The sequence below is a fragment of the Dromiciops gliroides genome, chromosome 1, assembly GCF_019393635.1.
Source record: "Dromiciops gliroides isolate mDroGli1 chromosome 1, mDroGli1.pri, whole genome shotgun sequence".
Lineage (NCBI taxonomy): Eukaryota > Metazoa > Chordata > Mammalia > Microbiotheria > Microbiotheriidae > Dromiciops > Dromiciops gliroides.
The window spans coordinates 543,882,685-543,904,910 of NC_057861.1; the positions used below are offsets into that span (position 1 = coordinate 543,882,685).

The 22,226-nt window shown below is 39.8% G+C and overlaps 1 protein-coding gene across 1 annotated transcript in view; it reads right to left on the reverse strand.

Annotated features, from left to right (window-relative positions):
- Positions 1-333: 333 nt before the first annotated feature.
- VWA3A (von Willebrand factor A domain containing 3A) overlaps positions 334-22,226 on the reverse strand; it is a 79,202-nt gene continuing 57,309 nt past the window's right edge. Inside the window, 11 exon segments of the mRNA XM_043979249.1 lie at positions 334-385; positions 1,729-1,826; positions 2,769-2,895; positions 9,344-9,513; positions 9,778-9,922; positions 11,763-11,904; positions 13,928-14,036; positions 16,507-16,659; positions 19,160-19,260; positions 21,317-21,427; positions 21,879-21,969. Coding sequence (XP_043835184.1) covers positions 334-385; positions 1,729-1,826; positions 2,769-2,895; positions 9,344-9,513; positions 9,778-9,922; positions 11,763-11,904; positions 13,928-14,036; positions 16,507-16,659; positions 19,160-19,260; positions 21,317-21,427; positions 21,879-21,969 — 1,299 coding nt within the window.

Below are 22,226 nucleotides of genomic sequence, written 5' to 3' on the forward strand. Positions count from 1 at the left end.
AACTCCCTCTGGTTTCCTGTTAACTAGCCTAGTGTTTCTGGTCAACTGGCATTTTGGATTATTAATTACAGATATTCAGACCATCCTTGTCCTCCACCATCTCAGGTAACCTGAATTTGGCAGCACAGTTTTATTTTTTTCTTATAGAAAAGAAACCCTTATTAAGGGATCATAGAATCTTGCAGTTGAAAAATCTTACTGGTAGTAAGTAAAAGAGGAAGTATTCACACACAAGTCTTTAGAATTCAAATGCAGTGTTCTTTTCACTATAGCAAACTGCCCCAGTTTTGCTAATACTTGATAAATCCCCACAGTTTACCTGAAAGCTCTTTTCTAAACAGGAACTTCTACTTCTTCAATATTGTTCTTCTTCTGTAGTATTGTTCTATTAGAAAGAAAGAGGGTTCAGTTTAGAAGGAAGGGAAAAAAGGAAGAAAGGAAAGGAGAAAGGAAGGAGGTGGTGTGTCTGTGGGGGTGTTATTGTATCTATTCATTCCAGAAGGCATATGCAGGATACCTACATTTCTGAACCTGACCTAGTTCTTCTGATCACTAGCTTTTAGGGAAATAGTACCCTGATGGTAATATGGTCCACCTTGGTGGGAAGCCAAATTGTAGGATGAACTAGAGCAAATTCTTACTCTCACCCCAACTCTGCCTGAAGAGGAAAGTTTAGGAGGCAGCACCTGTGACAAAGGGAGGAGATGCAATGGCTAGGGACCTCCTTCTGACTATACCCTCTCTAGCTACATCACATCCTTTTCTTGAGGATTAGGCCGCAGAAAGGGTATGAGGTCAGTACAGTTTGTCATGAACCTTTTCTTCTCTTTCTATAAAACCTTCCTCCTACATGGTCGGTACATGGGCAGCCCTCAACTTCCACTTATTCCCACCCAGGGAGTAGAGGGTTTGAGAAACTCATTCATATTAACGTGTTAGTGAAGAATGTCACTAATAATATAATATTATCTCTCCCAAAGATCAATTTTATTTTAAGAGGATCCAAAGAGACTTAACACAAAGTGATGATGAATCTAGGAGTGCAATTTTAGACATTGTAGCATTTGGAGGGATGCTTCTTGTCACCCCTTGTAAATTATACTATATAATTATAAATTATTTTAAAATTATAATTAGTATTTACAATATAAGTTGTAATTATAAATCATGCTATAAACCCTTCATTATTATCATCTCCATTTAACAGATGAAGAAACTGAGGCTTTGAGGTTAAGGGACTTGTCTGATATCACACAGATAGCAAGTGTTTGAGATAGGATCTGAACCCAGGTCCAAATCCAGTGTTTTTTCCACTATTCCACACTGCCTCTGACACTTCAAAGTTACCTAGGTGATAAATCATTCTCATAAAGCACTTTCTATTTATCAAGACTTTTTCTTAGAAAATACCTGTGTACAATGTCGTGCATTATTTTCCCCCAAAGAACCAAATGCACCAAGGTGCAAAAGTGAATTATTCAAGGTTGCATGGCTAGTAAACTGGCAAAGTCAGGATTTGAACTCAGGGCTTCCAAGTCCAGTGTCCTTTCTATTACACCCTTCTTTTTCTCCGTGGTGAATTTGCTGCACCCTACACGTTCAGTCCCTGTCCTGTTCATTCTGATGCTACCTGCTGTTTCCCATACCACCTATTTCTTTTTTTTTTTTCCTTTTTAGCATTTCTGATATGAACATTCTTCCAGCAAAATATTCCCAGAGCATCTGTACCTGAAAGACTGGGCCTGCTTTAGGAAATGCTTGGCTTTGAGTATCTCTTGAGCAAGTTTCTTTAGGTCATCTCCTTCAAATAATTGCAAAAAGGAATCCTTTGCAGGGGAAACAATAAGTCCACAAATTACTTTCCTTCACATCTTATTTAAATAATCAATTGAATCATAAAGTTTTAGATATTCTTTTTTAGTATAATCTCCCACCCAATGCAAGAATTCTATTATAACCCTGACTTTAGCACAATGCCCAGCACATAGTAGTTGCTTTAAAAAATGCTTGTTGACTATACCCTCTCTAGCTACATCACATCCTCTTCTTGAGGATGAACATGTTTGGAAGGCTCAATGCTTCCCAAAGCATTTCTTTTCCATTGTTCAGAGAATCAAAGCTGGAAGGAACCTTAGAGGTTACAGAGTCCAACCCCCTCATTTTCTAGATGAGGAAATAGACCCAGAGGAGTTAAGTGACTTGCCCAAGGTCACATAGCTAGTAATTATCAGAGGCAGGCTTCAAACCCAAATCTTCCTGACTCCAAGTAAGGAGCTACATCACACCATGAAATCCTTCAATTCACATGATTATTTTCTAACATAGGTCAGGCTGCAAATGTAAGTAAAGTGAGATAATGTTTTTTGGGGGTGGGACAGTGAGGGTTAAGTGACTTGCCCAGGGTCACACAGTAAGTGTCAAGTGTCTGAGGTTAGATTTGAACTCAGGTCCGCCTGAATCCAGGGCCTGTGCTTTATCACTGCGCCACCTAGCTGCCTTTAAGTGAGATAATTTTAAACTTTAGTCAAATCTCACTGTAGCCAGATTAGGATTTTCAGAAAACATTGGAAATTACATCTTTACTATTCCATATCCTCCCACCTTCCTTTGCCTGGAGGTCAAAGGGAGAGAGGCCAGGGAAACCTAAGAGCCTCTGCCTCATTGTCCCTTGTATTGTTTAGGTTAAAAAAAAAAGTTGAGGAAAATAAAGTAAGCATTGATGAAGAATTAAATCCCAGGACCGAAGTCTACAATCAGTAGGAACATACATTTTTTTCGGTGATGTCGTCGGTCAGCACACTATGGATCTCCCTGCAGTCTTCCAAATCCATTTGGCAGTGATGGTAGCGCCCCCCAGTATTACTAGACAGCTTTTTCAGAAATGTAATCGCCGACCTAGAGAGGAGGAAGTCAAGGCTGAGGTTGCTGGGCTATTGGCAGATATTACAATTTGCTAATTACTGCACATTAGCCCTACCTCAGGATACAGATAAACTATATAAGGGCTACAACCATCATAGACGCAGGGCTGAAAGGGACCTCAGAGCCATGCAGTCCAACCATCTCCTTTTATTGTTTTCAAAATTTTCTCTTTTTTCCATTTTAGTTTTTATTCTGAATTTAACATTAAATAGCCATTTCCAAATACATTGTGGAAAAGGAGAGGATTGTACAGGAGCCTATGAATCTCTATTATATGGGGTTTGCTTTCCTTTTCAAGCATATAATAAATTCAACATGTAACTTCCAAAGCTGTTCTCCTTGTCTGTGAATCTTTCTGCTTTTCCTTCTGTTTTCTTCTAGTGCCTTCAGGCCCCTGGGATCATCTTTCATTTAAACTGTATATATCTTGTTTCTACATAGTTATTTGCATCTTGTCTTCCTCATTAATATGAACATTTTGAAGGAAGGGACCATAGTACATTACCTGACACATAGTATGAGTAAATACTTGCTGAGGGGGCAGCTAGGTGGCGCAGTGGATAGAGTACCAGCCCTGGAGTCAGGAGTACCTGAGTTCAAATCCGGTCTCAGACACTTAACACTTACTAGCTGTGTGACCCTGGACAAGTCACTTAACCCTAATTGCCACACTAAAAAAATTAAAAAATAAATAAATACTTGTTGATTCACTGACTCCTAATTTTTTGTAGGAGAGGAGGGAGGACCCCTAATTCTATCCTCTTTCTCCCTCCTACTGCCCTCTCATAAAAAAAGAAGAAAAAAAAAAGAAAATCAAAACCCCTATAACAGATACTCACAACCAAGCAAAAAACAAATTTCCACATTGTCCATGTCCAAAGACACATCCCTCTGGATGTATCTGGAGTCCATCTCAGGTTTGTACAACCCTCTCATTTTACAGATGAAGAAACCATGGCCCAGATAGGTTAAGTAACTGACCTGTCCATGGTCACTTAGGTAGGGTGGGAGGTAAGATTTGGACCCAGGTTCTCTGATTAGGTGGCACAGTGGATAGAATACCTGGAGTCCAGAAGACCTGAGTTAAAATCTGCCCTCAAACATTTACTGGCTGTGTGACCCTGGGCATATAACTCAACTCCGTTTGCATCAGTTTCCTCATCTGTAAAATGAGCTGGAGAAGGAAATGGCAAACCACTCCAGTATCTTTGCCAAGAAAGCCCAAATGGGTCATGAAGGGTTGTACATGACCGTGTGTAATTTAAAATTCTAAATGTGGGCTCTAATCTGTTCCCCCAGTTTTGGGGGAAACTGACTAAAATCACTGATAAAACAATTTTAGGTTTTTAAGGGTTTATTGAAAGATAGAAAGAGAAAGATTGAGAACAGAATTCCTACAGCCTGGCAATCCTATCTTTCCTCAATTCCCTGTGAAGTCTTCTGGAGTCTCTCTCTCCTCCACCATGGTGAAGTCAGGAACCAAAAGAGACAGAGCTCCTCCCCCAGCATCTGCTTCCTACTTCGTGTGTTCCTCCCAGAAATGGGAGGCTCCTCAAGTTGATTGGCTGGTAGCCTTGATAGACAGTACCCATGAGCAAATGTCACTTTCTGATGCCAAGGAAAAGCCACATGGCCTTGCCCTCAGAGGCATTCTCCTCTTGGTGGAGCTTTCCTATAGTAAGTCTCCAGCAGGTGGCGTCATTCCAATCATTACAACCGAAACGACTGAAGAACAACCACCTCTGATTCCAGTGTTATTTTCTCTCTCCCATGCTGCTTTTTAGGTTGTATGAAGTTTAATTAAAAAGGAAGTTACTAATCTGATGTATAGGCATGATCCTGAACTTTATTATACTCCTGAAGCTTACTACTATCTGATACAATAGCATCCCAAATGTGTGTGTGTGCATCCGCAAACATGCGTATGTGCACACTAGTCTGCAAGGTGAAGGCACCATTCAATGAATAAGCCAGGCTCTTTAATCAGCTCTGTCAGATTCCATGACCATAGAGTTTGTGACTCTAATTTCCAGATAGCTCTTATGCATCACAGGATTTAGAATTGGAAGGGATACTAAAATTCATGTAGTCCAACCCTTTTTTTTTCACAAAGTAGGCAACTGAACTCCAGAGAAAGTAGGTAATTTGTCCAATGTCACAAAGGTACTAAGTAGCAGGTCTGGGATGTAAAGCCCATGTCCTCTCTCTCCAGAGCCAAACTTCTTTTTCTTGAACACATGTGCCATTGATCACAGATTGGAAGTGGGTGGGTGGAGATTAAGAGGGAGAAAAAAATGTGGATGGAACAGAATGAATCTATTTAGTCTCCTGGGGAAGAATTAGATTCAAAATTCAAAGTCTGCTCATAGTATGATCAGTAGATGATCAATAACCATGCCATTTGTGTGTGTGTGTGTAACCTGGGCTTCAAAGTCCATTTGTATGAGACTCTCTTCATTGATGGAGATTGATTATATTCAGAACTTCATAAAGTAAGAGACAGAGTTGGCAAGAGCTTGAGAGAAGAGAGATCCAGATTTTCTGGCATCTAACTCTGTGTGTGTGTGTGTGTGTGTGTGTGTGTGTGTGTGTGTGTGTCAATTGGGGTTAAGTGACTTGCCCAGAGTCACACAGCTAGTAAGTGTTAAGTGTCTGAATCAAGATTTGAACTCAGGTCCTCCTGAATCCAGGGCCGGTGCTCTATCCACTGCGCCACCTAGCTGCCCCTGGCATCTAGCTTTAAGAAAGAAGATGTATAATTCTAGATTCTCTTGAGGTTCCTAAGGGAAAAGAAAGACTCTGGGAAGAAGCAAATGTGTAGAAAAGCTAGCACCTCCATAATGTCAGTTTCTTCCTACTGCAGGTATCTGCCCCCTAAATATTATAAATGTAAGGAAGGGGGCAGCGAGGTGGCGTAGTGGATAAAGCACCGACCCTGGATTCAGGAGGACCTGAGTTCAAATCCACCCTCAGACACTTGACACTTACCAGCTGTGTGACCCTAGGCAAGTCACTTAATCCTCATTGTCCCACCAAATAAACAAACAAACAAAAAATAAATGTAAGGGAAATAATTTTTTAGGTTCCAGCTGAGTTCCTGATCAATATTCTTTTTTTTTGCAGGGCAGTGGGGATTAAGTGACTTGCCCAGGGTCACACAGCTAGTGTCAAGTGTCCGAGGCTGGATTTGAACTCAGGTACTCCTGAATCCAGGGCCGGTGCTTTATCCACTGTGCCACCTAGCTGCCCCAATCAATATTCTTTAACAGAAAGATACTATCCCAAGTTATATATCCAAGACTCAACTTCTTTCTCACTAAATATCAGAATACACATCACAAATAATGAATCTATTTATTCTATTAAACCTGTTTGCCTATTAATCTATTTATTTAAGCTGATAGCAAACAGAAATAAGAGAAGACAAACAGATGAGAACATATGCTATACAATATAGAGAATTGAATGAACTTGCCTATTGGGAGTGGGATATCTCAGCTTAAATAAGAAAGTCCCAGGTCTCTTTCTTTCTTTCTTTCTTTCTTTCTTTCTTTCTTTTGTGTGTGTGTGTGTGGGGGGGGGCAATTGGGGTTAAGTGACTTGCCCAGGGTCACACAGCTAGTAAGTGTTAAGTGTCTGAGGCCAGATTTGAACTCAGGTCCTCCTGATCCAGGGCCGGTGCTCTATCTACTGCGCCACCTAGCTGCCCCCCAGGTCTCTTTCAAGGGGGGAAATTCCATAAAGTCTCCAATATGGTAATATAACGATTGGAATGATGCCACCTGCTGGAGAGCTACTGTAGGAAAGCTCCACCATGAGGAGAAGGCGTCTGAGGGCAAGCCATGTGGCTTTTCTTTGGCGTCAGAAAGTGAGGTTTGCTTGTGGGAGGAAGAAGGGGTGAGGCTGGCTCTCTCGCTCTCTTTCATGAGGACTCTCATGGAGAGTAGAGCTAAAATGCACTCTCCCTTTGATAGATAGGTGAATCTAGGCCTTTCTCTCTCTCTTCACCAAATTCCTATTCTCCTTAATAAATGCTTAAAAGTCTAAACTCTTGCTAAAGCTTGTAATTTATTGGCAACCATTCATTGGATATTTTAGACAGACTAGCTAGAATTTAGCCCCTTACAGTAAACTAGAGATAGGAACATGAGTGATTTGGGGCTCCTGGACATGTCAGCCTTTTTTGAAAGTTTTTCTCTTCCTTTGGGGACCTGAAGAGAATCTGGAGCCATGTGTCTTCTTCCTTTAAACCAGAAGCCAGAAGTCCAGGGTCTCTCTTCTTCCATGTATTTGCCAACTCACACAGATGTGGAGTCTTGAGAAATCAATCTCCACCAATGGGGAGATTTCCATTAAAAAAGGATTTGAGGTTGGTTTATTGAAAGCTTCCACCCCAGACATTCCACTGTGCCTTCTAGAATGCTTGTTTCATAAGTAACAAACTTAAAACTTTATCTTTCCCACACCTTCCATCTACTAGTTCTTACTGAAACTTGGCTTCCTCCATGACACAGCCTCCCTGATTACCTTTCTAGTTCTGGCTACTCCTTCACTAATTCTTCTTGACTAATTGATCAAGATGGGGGAGTTGGAATACTCCTTGCTTCCCAATGCCAACCTCCAATTTCTCCCTCCACCTCCATAAATTGGTAACCTTTCCTCCTTTGAGGTTCATGCCAGTCAAAATTCTAGTAGCAATTGTCTATAGACTTCCAGGCAACTCCCCTTCCTTCCTCAATGAGTTTTATACATGGCTCGCAATTTTTTCTCCTCCTCAACTCCTGCCCTCATGTCAGGGGACTTCAACATACATATTGACTCTCAAACAGCCTAACAACTCAGTTCCTCAACCTAGTCACTTCTCATGACCTATTATTCAGCTACACTTTTCTTTGGTGTTTTTTGGTCTTCAGGTACACTTAAAGTTGGTCATACCCTTGATCTTGATCACCCACATATGCACCACATTAAAGAGATTTGCAAAATATGTAAAACAATGCCATCCATATCCCATTAGAAAACACAGGTAAAAAAATCAATTAAAACTTATTCTTGACATCCCCCTTCCATTCCACTTGAGAATATATTTCCATTGCCTTGTCTCCAATGATTTTTTTTTATTGTCATTTTGACAATAGTATAGTAAAAAAACCCACAAACATTCTTTTTTTTTTTTGGTGAGGCAATTGGGGTTAAGTGACTTGCCCAGGGTCACACAGCTAGTAAGTGTTAAGTGTCTGAGGCCAGATTTGAACTCAGGTCCTCCTGACTCCAGGGCTCTATCCACTGCGCCACCTAGCTGCCCTGAAACTTATTCTTTAAAAAGGAAAATACAGGTAGGTTCAAAAAAAAGAAAAAAATACTAGTAAGCTTTGATTTCCCCACATAGAACGAGGCATAATCTGTCACTCCTGTATATGCCCCCTTTTCTCCTTTAACACTGCTACATGTTAGAGCAGGCTCTCATCATCTCACATTTTGATTACTGCAATAGCCTGCTGGTGGGTCTGCCCACCTCAAACCTCTCCCACTCCAATCCATCCTCTGTTCAGCCAGTAAAGTGATTTTCTGAAAACACAAGTCTGATTATGTCACCTCCCTACACTATAAACCCCATTAGCTTCCTCTAGGAGCAAATGCAAAATGCTCTGTTTTGCATTCAAAGCCCTCACAACCTAGTCTCTTCTTACCTTTCCAATCTTCTTATACTTTGCTCTCTGCCACATACTCTTGGTCAGTGATGCTGGCCTTCAGGCTGTTCCATGAACAAGACTCTCTGTACTTTGGCTTTAGGCATTTTCTCTGGTTGTCCCTCATGCCTGAAATGTTCTCCTTCCCCTGTTCTGATTCCTGATCTTTCTGGCTTCCGTTAAGACCTAATTAAAATGTCTTTTACTGGAATACTGGAACTCTTCCCCAACCCCTCTTAATTCTAGTGCCATACGTCTTGTTAATTCCTATTTATCTCGAATATAGCTTGTTTTGAATATATTTGTTTGCATGTTGTCTTCCCCATTAGATTGTAAGCTCCTTGAAGGCAATAACTGTCTTTTGACCTTTTTTTGTTTGTTATCTCCAGCACTAGCACAGTACCTGGCACTTGGGGGTCACTTAATAAATGTTAATTGATTGGGTTACATATACAAAGGACCCCCAGTTGGGTAAGTTAGGTATTAAAAGAGATGTAATTACTGTGTGTTAAAAATATTTCCAAAGGCTCCCTAAGGTGATAGTTGGAAAAATCAATGAAAATTTGGAAAAATCAATAAATCTCTCTAAGTACCACAAGTAGGACATGCCAGGGAAGGTATACATCAGAGTTCAAAACTAACTCATGTTGTAAATGATTACAAGCTTATTCCTTTACTTTCTGATGTGAAGTTGTGTAAGGGTATTCAATACAGGGTTCCTGCTTTCTTACCTTGTCTCTCGATCTCTTTTAGATAAGTAGTTAAAAGAAATGGAATGTACTTTAATGTTTTTTTTCTTCCTGAGCTTTTCAACTTCATTTAGAATGAGACTGCAGTTCAAGTCTGACTTTCCATCAGTCAGGAGATATAGTCCTTTTACATCTTGAAAAGTGAAAGCTTTCTGGAAAAAAAAAAAAAAAGCACAATGAGGTTTAGAGAGCCAGAGGATACAAGGTCCATTGTCATCACTAAGAACTAGGTTAGAACTCAAGTGCTCAAAGGCAATCCATGGTGTTCTCCAATCTGATCCCAGAGATTTGTCATGTAGTGCCAAGGTACTACCCAGTCATCCCAACGCACCTCTGGATCCTCTTCCTCTGTTTCCATTCCTTCGGGGCAGGGGCAAGGGGGAGAGGGAGAGGGCATGGAAGGTGGTAGAACTCACCAACAAAGCTCTCAGGATGGAGGTACTTTCATGGGCTTCCAGTTTGGTCACCCACTGCACAGCATCATGGCATGCTTCATCATTGGAATCTACCAGTCTGTCTTGCCAGGCATATAGGTCTTCTGCAAAACCGAGCAAGTTAAAGCTGGGGGTGAAGGGAGTGGAGCAGTTGAGGATAGAAATTAGAGGGGAGGGAGGGAGAGAGAGAGAGAGATCTTTTGGTTAGAACATTAGACACTATAGTGAATATTGGGAGGGGATAACAAATGAGATGACAGTGGGAGATTGCGCATTGTTCATTCTGTGTGGGGAAAACAAAGCTTATCTATATTTTCTTTTCTATTTTTTCCTACCTGTGTTTTCTTTTTTTAAAATAAGTTTTTATTGTTTTCTAGGTCAATTTTAGCTTTTGAGAAAATAAGAATAATTTTCCCTACCTTTGCCTAGAGTGGATTAAAAGGGAAAAATAGAAAAGTATTTGAGAAGATTTTTTTGGAAATTGCTTCATTTCCCAAACAGAGTTCAGTGGCAGCACTTTTCAATTTATCTAGACCGGTGTTTCTTTTTTTTGTTTGTTTTATTTGTTTGTTTTTGTGGGGCAATGAGGGTTAAGTGACTTGCCCAGGGTCACACAGCTAGTAAGTGTCAAGTGTCTGAGGCCGAATTTGAACTCAGGTCCTCCTGAATCCAGGGCCGATGCTTTATCCACTGCGCCACCTAGCTGCCCCTAGACCAGTGATTCTTAAAGTATGGTCTCTGAAACCGTTTTTGTCCATTCAAGAGGTCAAAACTTTTCACAATAAAACTAAGACATTGTTGGAGGCAGCTAGGTGGTGCAGTGGATAGAGCACCGGCCCTGGAGTCAGGAGGACCTGAGTTCAAATCTGGCCTCAGACACTTGACACTTACTAGCTGTGTGACCCTGGGCAAGTCACTTAACCCCAATTGCCTCACCAAAAAACAAACAAAAAAACCCCGATGACATTGTCTATCTATTAAAATGTTCTTCCCTTTTGCAACTACATATGTGTGAGACTAGATCTACTTTTTAAAAATATTCTGTTCTTCAATCAAAACAATATATCATATTGGATTGAAAGCCGAAGAAGATGTGAGAATCCAGCCTTCTTTTACTTAAGCAGACATTAAAGAGATTTGCAGAATATGTAAAACAGTGCCATGCATGTCTCACTGTTTTAAAAATAGTTATTTTCCATAAAAATGTTATTCATGTTAATACATAATGGTTTTATTGTTATTTTAAAATGATAATACATATTTTAAAATTTTATAAGTTTTAATTTCTAATAGGGTAAATATCAACAAATATAGCTAAAGTAACAAAAGCTCTTTGGGGTTTTCAATCTTTTATTTTTTAATTAATTTTTTTTTTTTGCTGGGCAATGGGGGTTAAGTGACTTGCCCAGCCAGAGCCACACAGCTAGTAAGTGTCAAGTATCTGAGGCCAGATTTGAACTCAGGTACTCCTGAATCAAGGGACAGTGCTTTATCCACTGTGCCACCTAGCCGCCCTGTTTTCAATCATTTTTGTTTCCTTATGTATTTGTTTTTGTTTTTGTTTTTGTTGCAGGGCAATGGGGGTTAAGTGACTTGCCCAGGGTCACACAGCTAGTAAGTGTCAAGTGTCTGAGGCCAGATTTGAACTCAGGTACTCCTGAATCCAGGGCCGGTGCTTTATCCACTGCGCCACCTAGCTGCCCCCTTCAATCATTTTTTAAGAGTAAATCATAATCTTTACTTGATGCCAAAAAGTTTGAGTTCCTCAGCCCTGGGATATTTCAAAGGATATTTTAAAAACACTCATCTTCTTGCTTGATTAACGAAAAGGGGATTGATGAAGGTATGCTAAGTAGGCCATGAATTGACCATGGAGTAGTAGTTTACTGGATCACATAATCTTTTGGCAGGGAGTTCTGTCCATCTCTAGACAGATTTCCTCCTCTCCCAGGGCTCCTTGTTCTTACCTGTCACATTTTCTCAGCTGTTCCCAAATCAATAAATTCAGTTCTTTCTTCAACTGCTGCAGATACAACCCCATGGATTCTGATAAGTCTATCATGATGCAGACCTTGTTCTCCAAAATGGTACCAAAAAGTCGACGGCTTCCTGGTGAATATGGGGGCCAGAAGAGGAGTGAGGCGTAACTTAGGCTTTTTTTTCTATTTCTCCTTCCCCACATAGCATACACCATAGTGCCTAACATAGTAAGTCTTCAGCACATTTTTGTTGATTGAACATTTCTCAGATGACAGCCTATTGGGAAATATTATTTGTAGCTAAAGCTCAGGGTGGGATGTCCCTCTGGGAGACCAGAATGGTACAGTGAGGAGAGTACTGTACTGGGAGTCTGGAGTCCTGGATTCTGGGTTCTAGTCACAAATTATGTGATATTGAACAAATTGTGTAATGTCCTTAGGCCTCAGCTTCCACATCTGTAAAACAAGCGGGTTGGGCAAGACCTTCTAGTTCTAATATTCTGTGACTTTATGACTCCCAGTTGTATGTGGCAAGCCTATCTGCAGAGGAATCCTCTGCCTTATTTTCCTTTTCTTCTTAGTTAAAGGTTAAAGAATGTCACTGTGTAAGACTTAACATGTTTACCATGCACCCTTCACAATGTCTGTTTCTCTTGGTCATGGGAACCTGAGCAGAGCACACCAAAATATACTCAGAAGAGTAGAGAAGAGGCAGAAGAAATGGGTGATGCCACTTTGCATGGAGTTTGCTGACTTTCTGTTTGTTTGTTTGTTTTTGCGGGGCAATGGGGGTTAAGTGACTTGCCCAGGGTCACACAGCTAGTAAGTGTCAAGTGTCTGAGGCCGGATTTGAACTCAGGTCCTCCTGAATCCAGGGCCGGTGCTTTATCCACTGTGCTATCTAGCCGCCCCCGTTTGCTGACTTTCTGAGCAGATGTCCTCAGTTCCCTTCACCATCCTACATGTATACACCTGCTTCTCTGCATCTTCGTGCTTATTCATATATATGTGTGTGTATATATACATATATACATACATATACACATATACATACATACACACACATAAAAACAACTGGCCGAGTGAAGTAAGGAAACTCAAGACATCATAATATGAAAAGAATGTCCTGGTAACGCTCTAGTGCGTTGATGTACTGGTTATGAAGGAATGCTTTAGAACAGAGGTATCAAAACACAAGGACAGGGGCAGCTAGGTGGCGAAGTGGATAGAGCACCGGCCCCGGATTCAGGAGGACCTGAGTTCAAATCCGGCCTCAGACACTTAACACTTACTAGCTGTGTGACCCTGGGCAAGTCACTTAACCCCAATTGCCTCACTTAAAAAAACAAAAAACACAAGGATAGCCCAAATGTTCCTAAAGTGCAGTCCAAACCAAAATAAAATGTAACTGGGAAATATTCAGCAAAGTAAATAAAAATACAAAAGAACATAATGTGGGGGGCAGCTAGGTGGCACAGTGGATAAAGCACTGGCCCTGGATTCAGAAGTACCTGAGTTCAAATCCGGCCTCAGACACTTGACACTTACTAGCTGTGTGACCCTGGGCAAGTCACTTAACCCCAACTGCCTTACTAAAAAAACTAAACAAACAAAAAAACATAATGCTCTCTGTTTCCTACCTCTCCCCTCCACCCCCCTGCCAGTGGCTAGTTCCTTTTGCATATACTCTATATATATTTATGAATTTTGTGTTGTCTCGTCTGTTAGAAAGTAAGCACTCTGGGGGGCAGCTAGGTGGCACAGTGGATAGAGCACCGGCCCTGGATTCAGGAGGACCTGAGTTCAAATCCGGCCTCAGACACTTTACACACTTATTAGCTGTGTGACCCTGGGCAAGTCACTTAACCCCAATTGCCTCACAAAAAAAAAAAAAAAAAGAAAGTAAGCACTCTGAGGGCAGGGACTGTTTCCCCTTTATCTTTGTTTTCCTGGCCTGTATCAGGATATTTGGCACATAGTAAGCACTTAATGTTTATTGATTGATTTAATGGTTCTCCCTGCTTGAGAGCTGAGTCAGGGAAAGGGAAGGCTGTAAAAGATCTTGGACCCAAAATTCGGCCTTTGAAAGCACCAGACTGCCTCTATACTATTTTCCCTGCTTCCTGAATACCCTTCATGGTTGAGAAATTTACCTGTCAGCAACCACCGAATCCGTCTGATATAACACTTTGTTGCCTTCTCTGTCTGTTCCACATACTCTTCTAAGTCCTTTTCCTGGCACTGCAGATGTTTTATCATGCTCTAGGATAGGAACAACACATAAGAGGAATGGAGAAATATTTCTTCTGATTCCCATCAACTCCTTAAGGGAGAGGAAGTGGACTTGTGATTTCAATGGTGTAGAGAACTTCTTGGTCTTTCAAACTTATAGTCCTAGAGAGTTGCTTAGATCAAGAGATGTCAAATGTAAGTGTGGCTGACAACACTCAGCCAAATCAAATGAAAAAGTAATTGGGAAATATTTATCAGGATAAATAAAAATGCAATAAAATATAGATAATATTGTATTTTAAAACCAAGTCAATATGGAGCCAACAGGAATCCTTATATACGGTTATTCTTCTTGTGTGTGATTCCCGTTGGTGTTCCTTTTGTTCTCTTCTACTTAAAAATAGTTTTAAATATTAGAATATTTAAAACATATGTTAATTTATTATAATTTAATTGGTCACATAATATAATTATCTGTAATTATTTATTAATTTAAATGAAATATTTTAAATATTAAAGCCTTTTAAAAACATTAAAAATTTAAAAATATTTAGAAATACTTCAATGAACTCTTTTTTCCCCCTTAATAGTATTTTATTTTTTCCCCCAGTTACATTTAAGGATAGTTTTCAACATTCATTTCTATAAGATTTTGAGTTCCAAATTTCTCCCCCTCCCTTCTTTCTCTCCTCCCTCCCCACACATTAAACATATTTCCGTATTAGTCATGTTGTGAAAGAAGAATCAAAACAAAAGGGAAAAACCTAAAGAAAAAAAAACAAAAGAAAAAGTAAAAATAGTATGGTTCAATCTGCATTCAGATTCTACAGTTCTTTTTCTGGATGTGGAAAGCATTTCCATCATGAGTCCTTTGGAAAAAAAAAAGTAAAATCTATCACAGCTGATTATCACACAGTGTTGCTGTTATTATGTACAATGTTCTGGTTCTCCTCACTTCACTCATCATTAGTCCATTTAAGTCTTCCCAGATTTTTCTGAAATCTGCCTGCTCATCATTTCTTATAGCACAATAATATTCCATTACATTCATATACCACAACTTAGCCATTCCCCATTTGATGGGCATCCCCCCAGTTTCCAGTTCTTTGCCACCACAAAGAGAGCTGCTAGGAATATTTTTGTACATGTGGCTCCTTTTCCCTTTTCTATGATCTCTTTGGGATACACACCTAGTAGTGATATTACTGAGTCAAAGGGTATGCACAGTTTAAGTGCCCTTTGGGAATAGTTCCAAATTGCTCTCCAGAATGGTTGGATCAGTTCACAACTCCACCAATAATTGCAACCTTGTTCCAATTTTTCCACATCTTCTCCAGCATTTATTATTTTCCTTTTTTTTTTGTCATATTAGCCAATCTGATAGGTGTGAGGTTGTATCTCAGAGTTCTTTTAATTTGCATTTCTCTAATCCATAATTATTGAACCTCTTTTCTTTTGGCAACTCTAACCCTATCTACCTTCTCCTTTTCACCTCTTCCCTCCCCTTGCCCCTGCCCTAGACCAATCCCTCTAAACCATTTTTATTTTATTTGAGTTTAATGCTTTTGCAACCATCTATTGAGCATATTTTTGCTCTGAAACTAAGTCCTATATATTTCTGGAATTTACACTCTTGAATAATACTGTGAGGATTTATGGCAAATGCTATCACTGTAATGAAAATGACAACAAAACAGACAAATCTCAATTCTAAAACAAAAAAGTTTGATGGGAAACCAGGTCACAAGCAGTTAGGGAGGCATGATTTCCGCTTCGATGATTAAAATTGGATAGGAGCTTACCAAAAATTCTTGGAACAACTAGGCAGTATAGTGGATAGAGGGCTGGAGTTGTAATCTGGAAAACCTGGGTTCAAATCTTGCCTTGGATACTTAGTGATCCTGGGCAAGTCATTCAACCTTCATCTGCTTCTGTTTCCTCCTCTGTAAAATGGGGCTAAGAATGGCACCCCCTCCTAAGGCAGTCTGAGTTAATGAAATGAGATAAGTAAAGAACTTTGTAATTCTTAAGGCACTACAAATTATTACTTTTGACACTGCTGCCTTTAGTCGGAATTGTAGTTCTCTCAGATGCTGATAATTGGCTTGTAAGGGCTAAGGTGGGAGAAATTATTTTTTAAGATACACTTCAACTTCAATGTAGTTGTCCTCCATCACTTTTTTTTTTAAGCAGTCCTTTGCTTATTCAGCAAATTATTAACATTTGGGTAAACCATTTTTCTTGAGTGTGTCCCTCAGTGCTTCTGAGGATGATCATAACCCTTCTCCCATGCACCAGAACACAGATGTTTCTACACTCAGAAGAACAGCCTAATTTAAGATGCCTAAAGTAACCTGAGTTTTAGTGCCTAGCTTAGCAGCAGGCAAATTGGCAATGATGAGCTACTTACCCATGCAATATGCTGCAGCTCGCCACAACCTACTAGGCTGGCCTAAAGTGCGACATACAGGATTTGGTAAGGTTCAAAATCGGGACTGACCTTGACTTCTGTGACTGAGAAGTAGGTGATGGTTTTGGATGAAATTTGCTTCTGTAAGGAATCTTCCATTTTCTTTTGATGAATAGAGTTTGCACTAAACAAGAGTCTGGGCAGTTCTAGCTTCAGTTTTTTCAGGCTGCAACTTGTCAACCACTTTTAAATAAAGGAATACAACATTATTTGAGGAATCACATATTTGATTGATTGGCTGAATCATAACTCCCTCCCCCACGAAAACCTTAAATGTAGTATTTACAGCAAGTTTATAACCCTCCTGGTCTGTATTTATTGGTGTTTATGTCTTATCAACCTTATTAGTTCCATGAGGACAGAAGACTATGTCATTTTGCACTCCTATATTGCCAATGCTTGGAAAATAGCAAACTCCTAATAAATGTTTGTGGGATTGAATTGAATATCCTGGCCATTATTTGTCTAGCTCAAAAGGAATTCGAATGGAACAGTGTGTAATGTAGTATGTGGGTTGAGTGCTTTAGAATAGCTTCTGGAAAGAAGCCCAAGAAATAGTGAATGAGGTTCCCATCTTTGAAGAGCTTATAAACTGTGTATCTAGACCCCAAAGAGATTAACAATAGAAGAAAAACTTCAATATGTATAAAGGTATCTACAACAATTTATTTATTTTTATTTTTTGCAGTGGCAAAGAACTAGGAACTCCTATCATGCTCATCAATTAGAGATCAGTTGAACAAATAATGTAATATGGTACTTTTTTGTTTAAAATTTTCAATGAACAAGCCTTTTAATTTATGTTTCTCCCTCTACACCCCACTATGAACAAATTTTAGAAGCCCTGAAAAATAAAGACTTGAATTTATAGCTGCATAGTACAGCAAAACAAATCTCCACATTAGCCATATCTGAAAATGTATATCTCTTTCTGTTTAGTTCATTACATTTTGGCCAAGTGGCGAATATCATGTTTCAACTTTACTTTTTTGGACTTCAGCTTTACCATTGCATTAATCAGAGTCCTCAGGTCTTTGAAAGTGTTTTCCCCCTATGGTATTGTTATCGCTGTTTGTCTTTAGAGTGGTGTTATTGTATCATTGTTTTCCTGATTCTGCTTACTTCATTCTGTGTTGATATTTAGAGGTCTTCTTAGTTTTCTTGGAAATTGCATTTCGTCATTTCTTATGGCACAATAATATTCCATCAGATTCATATGCCTCGATTTGTTTAGCCATTCCCCAATAGGAAGACACCCCCTTAGTTTTCGATTTTTGGCTACCATGAGAGCTGCAATATTTTTATACTTGAAGACCCTTTTCTTTGTTTTCTTTGATTTCTTTGAGGGTAGAGGTCTAGTAGTAGGATAGCTAGACAATTTGGTAAATTTCTGGACATAGTTCCGAATTGCTTTAATGAAATACTGAAAGAAATAACAAAAGGAATACCTTCAGAGAAGCTTGAGATTTGTAAGAACTGATGCAGACCAAAGCAAGCAGGACCAGGAGAACAATGTATAGCAAGAATGCTATAAAGATAAACAACTCTGAAAAATTTCAGAACTCTGATCAACATAATAACCAATCATCTCCTAACAGAGAGACTCAGTCTAACTTAGTCACAAGATGTTTTTTGGACATGACCAATGCAGGAATTTGTTTTGCTTGACTATCCTTATTTATTGCAAAGGTTTTTTTCTTTCTATCTTTTTCCCCCCACTGGAAGGGAGAGGTGGGAGGGAAGGAAAATAGATTTTTGTTATTTGAAAGAAAAATTAAAGGAGTCAACCCATTCATAGAGCTTATGAGCTCTTAACCTGTGGCCTGTGGGCCCCTGGTGGACCTTTTTTGACAAAGCTCTATAAATCCTCGTCCATATCAAGCTTTACCACTTTGATTTTTATTTAGCTACAATAAAATAGTTAGCAGAACACAGTATAATCAATAAGCAAATACAGTTTCTGTGGACTAATGTCTTGCACTTATGATATGCTTCCCCCCCCTCCCAAAGGTATGTAGATGTTGCTGTAATAAAAGAAGTGCAAATTCATTTAAAAGAATCCTAGGGGCAGCTAGGTGGCACAGTGGATAAAGCACTGGCCTTGGATTCAGGAGGACCTGAATTCAAATCCAGCCTCAGACACTTGGCACTTACTAGCTATATGACCCTGGGCAAGTCACTTAACCCTCATTGTCCTGCAACAAAGACAAAAAGGAATCCTGTACTGTCACATGTTTTGTCAATCAATGGACACTAATAGAATAATTACCACAGTATCATAAGAAAGTCCTCAACATTTTATTAGATGTTTTTTTAAAAGGTTCCTTATGCTCAAAAAGATTAGGAGAACTGATCTAATTGAGAGGAACCATTATTCTTTGTTGTTGTTCAGTCATGTCCAACTCTTCATGACACTATTTGGGTTTTTGTTTTTTTTGGGGGGGGGGCAAAGATAATGGAGTAATTTTCCATTTCCTTCTCCAGCTCATTTTACAGATGAGGAAACTAAGGTAAACAGTGTGAAGTGACTTCCTCAGGGTCACTGGGCAATAAATGTATGAAGCCAGATTTGAACTCAGGTGTTCTTTACTCCAGGCCCAGCACTCTATCCACTGTACCACCTAGCTGCCATGTTCTGAACCATTATTCAGGACACATTTATTTGTATGGACAACTTAAATACCTCTTCAGTTGAGGAAATGTCATCTTTTTTGGGAAACTCAAGGGAAGGAACAGGTTTTTTTGCAGCCTTTATCGGTGGATTTTTCTTGAGTGGTGCTGCATCTAGAAGAAAGACATTTACATTAAGTATGACCCCTCCTTGGTACCAATTCTCAATATCACTCAATTTGTTTTGTTTTTGTTTTAGGGAGACTGAGTCTTCTTATCTCATGCCAGGCTGGAAATGCAGTAGCCACTCATGTGCTGATCCCCTTTCCCCTTTTTTTTTTTTAGTTTTTGTTTTTGGTGAGGCAATTGGGGTTAAGTGACTTGCCTAAGGTCACACAGCTAGTAAGTGTCAAGTGTCTGAGGCTGTATTTGAACTCAGGTCCTCCTGACTCCAGGGCTGGTGCTCTATCCACTGCGCCACCTAGCTGCCCCTCATGTGCTGATCCCAATACTAATCAGCATGTGAACTTTAATTGCTCCATATTCTGACCTTGGTTGATCGAGTCTTATTTAAGCAGCCCGGTGGGCTTCCACACCTGGGGGTTTACAGAACTGGTTAACCTTTCCCTTTGTTAACAAAAAATAAGGAAAATTTGTGGTTGCCCCTTTCTTTGGTGGTTTAATCTTCTTTCCCTTATTTGGACCTTAACATTTCATTGGCTGAGCTAGAAAAGGAGAACATTTGGCTATTTTAGATTGGGAAAGCCATGCTGGTTAGTACCATGTTGTCTTCCTCTAGCTTAACTCTTCTTTCTAAATTAGTGTGACACACTATAGGCTTTTAGCCCTACTGTCTCTCAGCAGTCCTGAACTCAAACAAGGCACCAACTTCAACACCCCCCTGCCCTTGCCCTGCCCAAGTAGCAAGTACTATGGGCATGCCTACTATGCCTAGCCTCAATTTTGTTTTTGTTTTGTTTTGTTTTTTTAAGTGAGGCAATTGGGGTTAAGTGACTTGCCCAGGGTCACACAGCTAGTAAGTGTTAAGTGTCTGAGGCTGGATTTGAACTCAGGTACTCCTGACTCCAAGGCCAGTGCTCTATCCATTGCACCATCTAGCTGCCCCTCAATTTTGTTTTAATATGCAAAGTTTATTATTATTTTTAAAAGGATTAATTTAGCATTTATACAGCTTTTTAAAGTTTGCAAAAGGATTTCCATATGTTATCTCATCTTTACCATAATCCTGGGATATAGGTGCTATTATTATCCCTATTTTATGGATGAGGAAACTAAGGCTGAGAAAGTTTAAGTGATTTGCTCAAGGTCACACAACTAGAAAAGTATTGGAGGTAGGATTTAAACTCAGGTCTTCCCAACTCCAAGTCCCATGTTCTATCCTTTATATGATGGTTAGGCATCACCCACAAATAGTAGAAATTCAAGCCAAGCAATGGAGATCATGTGGACATGAATCAGTTTGTGATTTTGCTGCTCTACTGTTAAGTAAATCATTTAACTTGATTGACACCATTTTACAATAGCATAGACCATGTTCCCAGAATTAACTGTTTCTACTCTCACCAATTAGTTATATGGTAAGGGGACCTTTTCCTGACATATCAGAGTTAAGGCAGTTGAATTTTGGAGAGTTTCTTCTTTTTTAATTTTTTTTCAGAATAAAGGTGATATTGCTGTTCAGTCACTTCAGTCCTGTCAGATTCTTCGTGATCCAATCTGGGATTTTCTTGGCAAAGATACTCGAGTGGTTTGCCATTTCCTTCTCCAGCTCATTTTACAGATGAGGAAACTGAGGCAAAAGGGGTTAAGTGACTTGCCCAGGGTCACATAGATAGTAAGTATATAAGGACAAATTTGAACTCAGGTATTCCCGACTCCAGGATTGGTGCTCTATCCTCTGCTACCTAGATGCCTCTCTTTATTTCCCCCTTAATACAAATACACGTTTTTGTCTCTTTTGGATGCCTTTTCCTCCTCAGAGTATAGTCTTTGAAAGCCCATCCCATGAGTAAGTTAGTATATATCCAACCAAGGAAATATTTACTCTAGAAATACTGCTATGCAGGCTCCTGGGAAAGAAAGGACATCCCTCCCCCCTCACCCCCACCCCTGCTAGAGAGATATTTCTTTTACAACTACCAAGCAGAAGAGGCCCTTTCAGATAGTCTTACTTAGGGGCCCAGAGTTGGAGTCTAGGCTACTTGCTTACCTGAATCTTTTCCTTGGTCAATAACAAGTAAAAAAGATGTGGTCGGTGCTTTCTTTGCTGGTTTGATCTTCTTCTTTCCCTTGTTTGGACCACAATCTTTCACTGGCTGGCCTAGAAAAATAGAATGTTTGGCCATTTCAGAAAGGGGAAGCCACGATAATTGGTGCCATGTTGTTTTCAAGCTTAACTCCTACTTCTTAAATCCCAGGCTACATTCTAAACTAGAAGACTGGGTTCTTGGTCACTACAAGCCATGAAACTCTAGTATGACTTTGAGATCCCCAGGTAAGTAAGAGGTCCCCTTCTATTCACTGTGACATACTCATTAGATCTGCATTGATTTTTTTGAAGTGTGCCATGGGAGTCCCCTGATTTTCTGGCAAATTTAGGTTCTTCTATGAGTAGCTGATCTGGGTCATATGCTCTGATTGATTGTTTATTGTGACTAATTTGGATTTTGGATCATGTTGTTGACTGACAGAAGTGGTCCCCATATAAATACTTTTTCTTTATTCCTCCTCCACCCCCCCCCAAACATGCCAGAGCCTGTGCCTTCTCTTACCCGATGGGATGGCTGGTTTGCTGGTGTTTGAGTGCCAGGTCAAATTCTTTGTGGAGACAATCTTATCTTTGTCAGGATCACTTTTATTGTTCTAATAAAACCCAAACAAACCAACAGGCTAGCTGGAAAAGATGTCTTGGTCTTTCTGCTGTCTTCATCCCAATAATATCTCAGCTCCTGAGAGCCTTTTCCTCAACCTATTACTGTATATATAAAACCTGTGCAAGGTAGATCTTGAGAGATGGGCCCAGGGAGAAGGGTGGGAAAAGTAGCAAGAGAGATCTGAGGACAAACCTCTTGTAGGAAGCTTTGTTAGATTTCGTAGGACTTCAAGGCCCTTACCACACT